The sequence below is a fragment of the Oryx dammah genome, unplaced genomic scaffold (assembly GCF_014754425.2).
Source record: "Oryx dammah isolate SB20612 unplaced genomic scaffold, SCBI_Odam_1.1 HiC_scaffold_14, whole genome shotgun sequence".
Lineage (NCBI taxonomy): Eukaryota > Metazoa > Chordata > Mammalia > Artiodactyla > Bovidae > Oryx > Oryx dammah.
The window spans coordinates 43,124,757-43,136,776 of record NW_024070198.1 but is presented as its reverse complement, the minus strand read 5'-3'; the positions used below and the strand labels follow the sequence as shown (position 1 = coordinate 43,136,776).

General features: G+C 40.2%; 1 protein-coding gene across 4 annotated transcripts in view; it reads right to left on the bottom strand.

Moving 5' to 3' along the window:
- The window catches only part of ZRANB1 (zinc finger RANBP2-type containing 1), a 68,545-nt gene that overhangs the window by 15,345 nt on the left and 41,180 nt on the right, over positions 1-12,020 (bottom strand). For all 4 annotated transcript variants that reach the window (XM_040254504.1, XM_040254502.1, XM_040254503.1 and 1 more), the window contains exons 3-4: positions 4,847-5,034; positions 718-871 (exon numbers count right to left, since the gene is read on the bottom strand). In XM_040254504.1, coding sequence (XP_040110438.1) covers positions 718-871; positions 4,847-5,034 — 342 coding nt within the window. The remainder of the gene's footprint in view (positions 1-717; positions 872-4,846; positions 5,035-12,020) is intronic.

The window sequence follows — 12,020 nt, the reverse complement described above, 5'->3', positions numbered from 1 at the left end:
GAAATGAAATTTGTCTAATTTTATAAGGCTTGGTTGTAATTTCCTATCATTTTGTAAATACCTCTGCTCACATCTTAATATAAGCTTAAAATAGAAAGCTCAGAACATTCAAAACCAAAATCTAAGTTTTACTTAGAAACTTCAGGTGTTCAGTGTATTTATTCAGTGTCAACTGAGAAAAAACAACCTGGAAAACATTTCCACTTGTCATGGAACTGGAAAATAAAAAGTTGCTTCACAAATATAGTAGAAACTAACATAACAAGTGAAGTAAAGCAATGACACTTTCAAAAGAATGCCAGTATCTTTGATTCAAATAATTTGTATCTACCCATCAAAAACCCATGTTCTGATCTTATCTCCTAATATCAGGTAACCAATAGTTATCTAATTTAAAAATAATAAACACATGTGAAAAGAAAAAGAAAAAACCTGATTCATAACACTCTAAAAAACAGGAAAAAAGAAGTGGATAAAACAGATTCTTAAAAATATCTGAGGTGCACAAAGAAGTCAGTTATTACCAGCTGCTGTCTTCCTCTCAGCTCTATAGCATTAGTTTATAAATGACCTATATAGTGATTACTTTCAGTAAAACAGGACAGTCAAGTTGATAGCCACTAATAGTGGCTGTTTTCTAACAGAATCATTTTCATCCAGACACTGAAAGAATATAATGAAGTGGAAATTTGTTTTCACAAAGAGATTTGGAGTTACCTGCTGGCAATGTAAATGTTACAAGGTCAGTTAGGAAATAGCAAGCAAAGTCCCCCTTTCTCTGGTGAAGAGAGGCAGCGATCTCACGACGGATCTGCTCTGTCAGTTCAGGACACACCATTGCAGGAATACACTTTGCAGCTTGTTGAGACACCTTAAATACAAAAGAAACTTTCCTCTACATCTCATTCATCATCACGGGAAGCAGAAATCAACAGCATTAAAAAGAAATTACCAAAACTTCCCAGTAACTTAAGGTGTTTTTACTTTAAATATATGAGATATTGGTGTTATGTCCTCAACAGTATATGAGTATATATCAGTACAACTTTCCTGGGAAACAGTGATAAAAATGCTTTACCCTCTCGATTCAGTAATTCAGTAATTTTTAGTGGCATTTATCCCAAGGAAATATACAAACAGGCAGATAAAAATGTATGTAAGACAGAGCTGTTCACAAAGGTTCATCATAGGAGAGGGAATGAGTACAGAAAGCAAAGTTAAGAATAACCATCAGGCCCCTAATAAAAACATTCTTAAACAGGGAATTCCAGCTCACAGAGAAAGAGGAAAGTAGAAGCAGGATCTTAGTTCCCCAACCAGGGATCAAACCCACACTGCTTGCAGTGGAAGCATCTTAACCACTGGACCACCAGGGAAGTCCCTATAATTTTGTATTTTTTAAAAAGCAGCTGGCTTCCCCAAGTGTAGAGCAGACAACAAAGCTCTGAAGTAGTACAACTCAACAGGAATGAAACCTGAGCAAGAACTTTCCTGTCCTTTTAAAATGATAAACAACAACAAAGGATGAAAAGGCATTATCTTACATTTGTCTTCCTCTGTGGAGCTCAAGAAATCTATACACAGAGAATCCTGAAACCCAAGGTGAGTATCCATCTACTCGAGAGGAAATGAGTCTGCTGTCACTACAGCTGCAGCCACTAACCTGGGCGACCTTCATGAACAGACTTCCAGTCACAAGTGGGGCTTGGAGCAGCAGATCTTCCAATAAAGCCACACACAAAGTTTTATGATACTGCCATCTACATAACATATGTGGACACACTTAAACACCCTGTATACTCATGACAACCATCAGACATCCCCTTCTGAAAACCCTTGCATGAAAATTCAGTTCTAAACATTACTGGCCAGGATTAACACTGATGGTGAAGTTGTCACCACACCTGAACTCCACAAGCCCAACCTAAGCAACAAACTGTGGAAAAACATTAAATATTTTCAGAATATAACTATTTCTCAAATAACAGCATTAAAATGGATCTCAAAAGTAAACTCAAAAATAGCTTTTTTGAAACTGCTAACCCTTAGTCCCTTTGCAAAATCCTGGGGAGATTTTGAACACTGAACACCTCAAAAGAAACCTTAGAGCTAGTGACTGACTGCTAAACCTCTCCTCCCGCCACCATCCTTAAGCACTTGCCCCTGAACCCTGCCCCTGATCTCCTAGCCTCTTCAGCCTCATGACTCTCCATCAGCTCCTTAGCCTACTTGCTAATTTAGGGCCCATGAACTTGGGAAGGGTCCACGAACTAGAACAGGAAGTTCAATTTAATTTAAATCGTTCATTTCATTTGCCTACATTTAAAATGCATGTTCTTATACATCACAAATTTAATATTCTGACAACTATATGTTTCAATGTAACTGATTTCCTTTGCAAATCTATTTTCTATTTTATATATTTAAAAACAACAGTTTGAAAAGCAGTCCATTTATTCCACCAGACTACAAACAGGGCTCATGGTTTAAAATCCCATTAAGTAAGCCCCCAGCCCCAGACACACATTCCCAAAATGTAACACTCCCCTGTTCTCAACCCCAAAGGCCCTGGCTGGCTCCATGCCCTGTCTGCAGACACAGCCCTCAGCCCACACTCATGCTCCCCCGTCCCAGTCTCCCTACTGACCCCTTCGATTCTGTCCTGTGGAGTGCCCACACCACGGAGACTAAATTCCACCACCGATTCTGTTCTTTCCCTAGAACAAGCATCCTCTCCACCTCCCCCATGGTGTGTGCCAGGGCTGGTCCATGTGTACCACAGAATATGGCAGAAATGATGGAGTATCACCTCCTACATTAGGCTATACAGAAAAGACACTGCGGTTTCCACCTCACTCGCTCTCTCACACTCCCCCTCTCTTCCTCACGCTCTTCTCGGCTCACTTGCTCAAGGAGAGACCAGCCAGCACATGACACGCAGCCCTACGGACAGGCCCACAGGACAAGGACCTGAAGCCTCCTGCCAACACCCACATGAGTGTACTTGGAACCACAGCCTCTAGCCCCAGTCAAGCCTCTTGACAACAATAGCCCTGGCAATCTGGAACCTCATCAGACCTTGAGCCAAAATCATTCAGCTTGGATGCTCCTGGATTCCTTACTCTCAGAAACTGTGATAACAAGTGTTGTGGTAAGCTGCTAAGTTTTGAGGGGATCTGTTACCCACTGGGGTCCTACTGTCTTCCCACTGTTAGTCCTCGGAATGCTCTTAGGAGGCTGATGGCTTACACCAGTCCCTGCAGAACCTTCTCAGAGACCTCTACCAGCCAGAGGGGAACCCGCTGCTGCTGCTTAGTTGCCAAGTTGTGTCCGATTCTTTGCGATCCCACGGACTGTAGCCCACCAGGCTCCTCTGTCCATGGGATTCTCCAGGTGAGAATATTGGAGTGGGTTGCCATTCCCTTCTCCAGGGGGTCTTCCCAACCTGGGGATCAAACTCAGGTCTCCTGCATTAAAAGCAGATTCTTCACCATCTGAGCTGCCAGGGAAGCCCTGTCTTCAGTAAGCCTGCCCTTTGCTTTCAGCACGACTGTCTCTCAAGCCCTACCTTGCCCCTGGTTTAACTGGATTCTTAACAAACTAAACACAATGGCGAGCCGTCTCAATCATGCCTCTACCTAATATTTATATTTCTTAACCGCTCCTCCCACTTTATGCTCTGTGCATAAATGTTTCCAGATACTGGAGAGCTCAAATACGCAAACAAGCATACACAGAAGGAGTATACTGACCATAATGGATTTGAATCAACAACTAATCAAACACTCTGCACTTTTAACCTATTTCTCTTATTTAAAAAAGAAACACCTGGATGATACAGTCACATCCTAATTAATTCATTCCAACCTCTGTTACTTGTAACATCTACCAAGTTATCTAATCTAGAAACCCAGAAGCCACTTTGACGCCCACCCACCATTACTCCCCACAGCCAGTCCACCCACTGAACTCCACTGGCATCTTCAGCATCTCTCCCAAACCGGCCACTGCCATCACTGTCCCAGCGGAATTCCCGCCAGCGTCACTGCAGTGCCCTAACCAGGCTCGCCCCCTCAAATCCCAGTGGCCAGAACACTCTCATCTTCTCAGTCCGCTGTTCCTCTACCTAAGCCTTTTCAAAGCCTTTAACTGCCCTCAGAATCATCTTCCAGGTCTCTGGCCTAGAAGATCCTTCACACTGCATCCCCTACTTGTCTCTCTCACATCCCATCTGCCATACAACCACGCTGAGCTGCCCACCAGCTCCAAATTTGCCACAAACACCACCACCTCTGCCTCTGAACAGCCTCCTCAATCCTGTTCTCTTCTCCACCTATTTTGAAGCTAACTCATCCTACTCCTTCAGATCTCAGCTAAAACGTTACCTGCTGTGGGTAAGAAGGTAAGTAAGGTACCGCAAAACACTTTCTCAAGTGCTCCCCACAGCACCTGGCACTTCCATCTATGAAAGTGCACTCTGTACAGAATCACTGCAACTGGAGATTCACTGAAGGAGGAGCCAGTGTCTTCACCATTACACCCCTTTATGCCCAGTGCCTTCAACATGGCAGGTACTCAGTAAATATTTGTTAGCTGAATGAATGACTAATGCATTTCAGTTTTTTTAAAACCAAACATATGACTCAATCATTGTGGCAAAACGTCCTGTTTTAAAAAACACATATCCCTTCTGTTGAAATCTCTTAATTTTAAATGTCATTTTTAAAAGAGGGCTGATCAAATCTAAAACATTTAAGAACTGAGAAATATTAAAACATCAAAAATAAAAACTAAAGAACACATTTCTTTCATATAAAAGAATATTTAATCAGAATGCCACACTCACCTCTGTAAGCAATATTGCTAGCATATCCTGCCTCTGAAAACGTATAGCCAGATGTACCAGAGTATAGCCAACATCGAAAGCAGAAGGGCGATTCAGCAAGCGGACTTCATCTGCAGTGAGCTGGCGGGCAATGTCCCCTCCCGATGATTTGTAAGCTTCAATAGCAGCTAAATCACCTTCTACAACACCTAAAACAAGCATCAGGACAGAAAATAAGTTTAATTCTATTTTTCTTCAAAAAGCACAAACCTGTAGCAGTCACTCAAAACTCTGATTCTCTGCGATTCCTGGATCCCAGGGCATCATTCAAATGTCCTAAAGAATACAAAGGAAATGACAGTGTATTCCTTTCCCTTTCATTTCCTTCCAGAACTAGAACTGCCTAGCTGGGCACTTACCATCCCATCAGTGCTGGCTCCATGCTCTGGTTAAGTTTAGAGAAATTATTAGAATATATTAAGAGGATCAAAGATCAACCATCTAGTGTGAAGACATTAAAGCCCCTGTTTTCTGGTCCTGGTTCTACAGAAACCAAGGAGACAAGAATGTGCTTGCTGCCGCTGTTGGGCAAGTTCTGCCCTTTATTCTGATCCCGTCCCTTTTTATGGCTGCACTGAGTGGCTTTGCAGGACCTTAGTTCCCCTCCAGGGATCAAACCCTGGTCCTTGGCAGTAAAAGCACCAAATCCTAACCACTGGACCACCAGGGGTGTCCCTATGCTGCATTTTTTAAATTGAATCAAAGTAAATCTGAGCTTTCCTTCCACATTGCTGTTAACTGAGACAATTAAGAGCAGTTAAAATAAATGTTTAATGTAAGTAAAAGTTAGCAATACTTTGATTTCAGAATTTCTCACAGTCAAGTCTTCCTTATACCCATTAAGAATTATTAAATTATTAATATAATAAAACTTGAGCTAGATAATTCTGAATAGAAATATGCTAAAACAAAATGCGATAAACCAGCTGGGGGTAGAAGTACAAAACAAGTTTCCAATTTTCCCAAATCTATAAAGAACTTTCTGTTCCCATTAAACTATGTTATTATTCTTAACACAATTGATGTTAATAACAGAAATCTTATTTAGTAAGTGCAGTATATCTATGAATAATAAGCAAATAACCTTGGCAAAAATATGAAGGTGCAGGTTAGCTTCACATTTACCACAAATAGTGGTACACACACACACACCCACCCCAAGACTGCAGGACTAAATAACTGCTTCCTAAATTACATCAAGAAAAATTTGTTACATAAAATGCTGCTACTAGCTAAAAATATTTCTTAGTATACTTGCATTTTAAACTGCTATCTTGAATTAGGAATTAGATAAATAAGACTTGTTCCTTAAAGTGTAATAGACTGGTTCAACGCCACAATCTCCCCCGTTATTAACAATAACGAAGCTTTAAAATGATAATCCCCACATTCACTGAATGCCCATAACACAGAGAGCAATATGCCAGGCAATGTGAGAAACGTAAAAACATGATTCCTGTGCTCAAAACAGCCCTTCATCATATTTGTGAGCCATAAAAAGCCAGCTTCAAAGTTTTCCAACTCTGGGATCAAAGATCCCTTCTGCAAAAATAGATCCTCTCCCCAGAAAGATGACCCCCAACCCCTGAAACTGATAATACCTTCCTAGATAAATTTTTATTTCACAGCAATAAAGGTTAATACATTCCTCAACATAAACACCTAAGGACAGCTATAGCCCCCACTCCAACACATAAAGGACTTCAACAAAACCTTATGAGGCACAGCGCCTTGGAGACGTCATCAGGGCTGAAACGTAATATACCTGGCATGAGATAAAGAGAGATGGACTTCTCAAAAGAGCAAGCCTGGAGATCAGACACAGAAATCTAAAATCTACCTGTTTTAACAAACAGATGAGAATAATCTAGTAGGGTTCATAACATTTTGAATAATTTAATGCAGCTTTTTTTTTTTTTAACTGAACATGCCCTGTTCCATTTCTTTTCATGTATACACTACTTCCTTATGAAGGCAACAACTTTTCACTTCAGCTCTAGCAAAGCTGTTAACTACTCCTAGGTGCAGTATCACTGTACCTTTTACAGTTTTTAGCTTCAAACTAAAATTATATGCATCTATAAAATTTTGTGTGATATAAAAAATGTCCTAAGCACTTTCAAAAGCAACAAAAGGACCAAAAAGTTCTGATCAATTTACCTGAAAAAAAGAGGAAGACCTACACAGTACACGTATACACACAAGAGACTGTGTGTGTGTATATACATACATACATTTTTTTTGTTTCCCAAAGATGAGGTAATCTAAAAGTAAATGCCAACTAACTGTGCTTTTTTGGTTGGAGAAGACAACTTCTAAATTGCTGTCTTCACTATTTTAATTCATCACACAGCTGATGTCTGGAAGGATCTCACCTCAGAAATACACGCTCATGCTCAAGAATTCATTTCCTCTCTAATGTTTCTGAAGGATTTCTGTAACTAGAAGCTAATTAGCCAGTCAAAGGTGGGAAGAAGTGCAGACCAAACAGCACAACAAACTCAGAAGTTGTGCTTGGGAATTGTGACTTACAGTCTGCCTTCACACTTCGTGTATTTTACCAAAAACAGGACTTAACTGCATGGTATGTGAATTACATCTCAATAAAGCTGACATACATACATACAAACAGATTTCTATTTGGCCTAATCCAAGATCTCAAAAACAATTACTTCCCCTGACCAGAAGCTCTGCATTAAACTGTAAATGGGAAATGCTGCTGCCCTTAGCCTGGAATATACACAGGAGGGCAGAAAATGAAGGTGAACAGAGATCTTGTTCTCTATTCTTCAGAGCATAAATAAATAAATCTTCAAACTTTCTAGAGCACGAAAAACACGAATTCAACTACAGAGACAAAATAACATTTAAAAGAAAAATACTTCATTGTCTAATATTTTAGGAATACATAATTCCATTCTTTTCATCAACCATAATTAAGAGCTCTTAGTTTTGGTTACTGCTCGGTGAATTCTGGACTACAAAAGATCAGTAAATTTATTACAAATCAAATTTCACAAGAATGTCAATGAACTGTCCAAATGTTTGTTGTATATCACTTACACACTGCTCAAGAGGAGCTAGTGATTAAAGTTTCTTCACAGATGGGTTTTCACTGTCAACATGGTGTCTAAAGGATCTGACCTATACTGAGATAATTTAAGTTTTAGCTACACGTTTCCTTAGGGAGAAAAAAGCATCAGATTATATGCAAAGCAACTAAGAAAATGTCTTTGAGTCCTTCACATAACATTTTTACCACCTTTTAACATTAGGGGATAAAAGGAAAGCAGGAAGAAAATAAAAGAAGTGGTAAGTAGGAAAATACAGTAAATAAATCTAAGTGGTAAAACCTCACTTAATGCCACAAAGACCATGAAAAAATTGGAAAGTCCCAGCAGAATAGAAATAGGTAACATATACAAGCTTTCTAGGTTACTGACATCTCAGACTAACTCCAACAGCTAAGGGAAGGTTCTTTCTCTAATATGCTGGTCTGAAAATTTAACAAACATATATTACATGCTCTGTCCCCTCCTACTCCAAGTGAAAGTGAAAGCGTTAGTCACTCAGTCATGTCTGACTCTGTGACCCCATGGACTGTAGCCCACCAGGCTCCTCTGTCCATAAATTCTCCAGGCAAGAATACTGGAGTGGGTAGTCATTCCCTCCTCCAGGAGATTTTTCCAACCCAGTTGACTGAACCCAGGTCTCCTGCACTGCAGGCAGATTCTTTACCTTCTGAGCAACCAGGGAAGCCCATGTTATGAAAACCAATTAAAAAGACAGCTGAAAGCACTCTAAGAAGATTAACTTTAAAAACTAATTGGCAGTACCATTACGCATTCAAAATTGATTGAAACACACACTAGCTAAATGGTGGTACATACTTACTGATCAAGTTAAAATACTTTTAAAAACACAGAGACCTCAGAATAAGTGGGAAAAAAAAAAAAAAAAAAAAAAAGAAAAAAAAATTCATACTGTTCCGTAAGGTGGGCCAGGAGTAGAATTTAACATATTCTGAAGTCACAGGTCACAATTCACGGAGGACTTCACAGCTACTATGGAACTCCGTTGGTTAGAATATGGAGCTGGCTCATAGATATTTAGAAAATAGACTTATTTTTTCCCCCATATATGGCAAAGTTTTCAAAGTTTTGCCTTGTTTCTTTCGACATAAAATCATAATGGTAACTAACTTTGAAAAGAATGCCAAATGGTAAAAAAAAAGCCAGGACTTACCTGAGCCCACATGGGCCAGCTCAACACTACCCTGGAGTTCTATGGTAGCTGTGACATCACAGCATGCTTTATGCTGTGGGGTCAGGGTGGACTTGGAGTCAGCTGGCACAATTTCAGGAGCCCTTAAAGAGAAAAGTTAGTTTTAAGTGGTAATGTTCAGAATGCCCTTTACTCTGGTCAGTAGAAAGATGCAGAGGTCGGTGGCTACAACGTCTGGACAGTTTTCCTCTACTTTCCATTCCCTTAACTGTCTTTGCATACTAAAAAGGAAACTTGACCACCCAGTTCTTCAGACTCCTAACCATTTGGCTACAGTTCAAAGATGAACTTAAGACAGACACAGCCATCACTCTCAATACTCAAATAGAAGCTGTTTTTTTTAATAAAATGACCTTGATATTTTTAGGTGTATCTTAAGTATATGCAAGCTCATGGCAATCCCAAAAACAGTTTGAGAAGACCAAACAAATCACCTTCTAGATGCATTTTTCACATAACCAATGGCAACAAGTCAAAATCTATCATTTCTATTCCTAGAATAGTGCTAAGTAAACAATACCTTTTCAAAAAACCAAGATGTGAAAATCATAAATTGGAAACAAATTCTTAATTGAATCTACACTTTACCAAGATGAGCTTCTATTCAATTCATTCAATAAACTTACTTCATTATGAAAAGATCCTCTCTATTTATTTCTGTCTGCGTCGTGTGGCCTGTGGGCTCCATTTCCCAACCACGGATTGAACCTGGGCTACAGCAGTGAAGGCTGAGAATCCTAACCACTAACCAGGGAACTCCCAGAAACATCCTCTTTAGAAAAATGAATTCAAATGATAGGGAAGTCAAAACAATAATCTAAGGAACACCTTTAAATGTTCTATTATTAATCACGACAAGTGGTGATAAATGCAGTTTACACTTTCGAGCTCTTACCTTCTTATATCTTTGATCATCGTTAACTGCCATGGAAATATAAATCCCCACAGTCACCAAAAAAAATAGCTGAATTGACAGATACCTACATAAGAAGATCTTGCCATGCAGGAAGAATTACTGCTAAAAGCACAATGGAAGGGTAGAAAGGAACATGTCACAAAGTTATTTTGGGAAGGCGATCAGAGATGAGGACCAACGTTAATGGGTTAAAGATGAATGTGAGTTCAAATTAGAATGGTTACTTAACATGTTGTCAAAAAGTCAACTGAAGGGATATTAAAGTTCTTCAAGAAAAAATTTCATCTGCTCTACTGTCAAGCTATCCTGCACAAATTTAAAACTAATCATTAGATGTTTAAAGTTATACCATTTTAGATCAGCCTTCTAAGAGGAACTGAATTAGACTAAGTCTGCTGCTGCTGTTAAGTTGCTTCAGTCGTGCCCGACCCCACAGTCGGCAGCCCACCAGGCTCTCCTGTCCCTGGGATTCTCCAGGCAAGAACACTGGAGTGGGTTGCCATTTCCTTCTCCAATGCATGAAAGTGAAGAGACTAAGTCTAGCTACTCTCTTTTACAAGTGAGAAAGTTAGAGAGTAAATAAGCATTTTAAAAGGGGCAGATAGATAAAAAGAAAACCTCTCATGGCATAACTTTATACTTTTTAGATTATGTTCACATAACTCTTCTTCTAGCCAAAATATTGATAGAATTAAGAAGAGAATCATCAGATTGGAAAAGGTATTAGTTCATCCTGATAAGGTCCTCAGAAAGAAGCACAAAACAAGGAAGTTGCTATAATTTGCTACTGAAAGAGAAGGTTCCACAGCTTCAGTAAACACTCAGGGCCTCACAACAATCCACAGAAAAATAAACATAAAAGTGAGTGGGGTAAATTTTTCCCCAAAGTTTCAGACATCCTCACCACAGCATGCCTAAAACAGAACTTCATGTCTTCGATGTCTCAGAAAAATGATACTAATAGCCAACCCAAGTGTCCCAGCCAAAAACCCGAGTATCTTTCTTAATTCTCGCCTCAACTCCAATATCAATTCTTCCAAGTTTTACCCATCCTACCTTTGTAAAGTGAAAAGTGAAGTTGCTCAGTTGTGTCCGACTCTTTGCCACCCTGTGGACTGTAGCCTACCAGGCTCCTCCGTCCACGGGATTCTCCAGGCAAGAGTACTGGAGTGGGTTGCCATTTCCTTCTCCAGGGGATCTTCCCGACCGGGGGATTGAAGCTGGGTCTCCCGCATCTCGGGCAGACACTTTAACCTCTGAGCCACTAAAGTCTCTCTCAAATATATCCCCCTTATTCCACCCACCGTCTTGACCTCAGGTCAAGGCTGCACCCTTTCTTATCTGGACTGCCGTCATTTCCTTCTAGATGATCTGTCTGCCGCCAGTGCTGCCCCCCACAATCTAGTCTCTAGACGCTGACTGGAATGAGCTTCCCAACCACACATCAGATGAAGGCAGTCCCCTTCCAAATGTTTACCGCTGCCCTTACACTAAGAGCTACAATCTGTAACCAGATTAAAAGGCTTGAAAGGCCCAGCATTACCCTGCAGCCATCTCTCTCACAGCTCCCATTCTACACTCCAACCTGCAGACTTCAACTGAATGGATGGGCCACGCTCCCTAGCCTCTGGGGTCTTAACGAAAGCAATTCCCTCTGACAGAAACACTCTTTCCCCTCTTCTAAAGTTCTGGCTTAGATGTCATCTCTTCCTGAAAGTCCTCTCCAAATTTCCCAATGAAATTAGGGTACAGACTTACTGCTCTAGCCTCCTTTATTTCCTCTCCTAAAATTATCACACTACACTGACCAGACCACAAACTTACTGAGAGCCCTGACTTCTTTCTGAGTGCTTGTGAGCACACTTAATGATCATCTGAATGTGTACATGAATGGACAAAGAAAAGGTGAAAATTAAGACAACTCTGAAAAGCAAT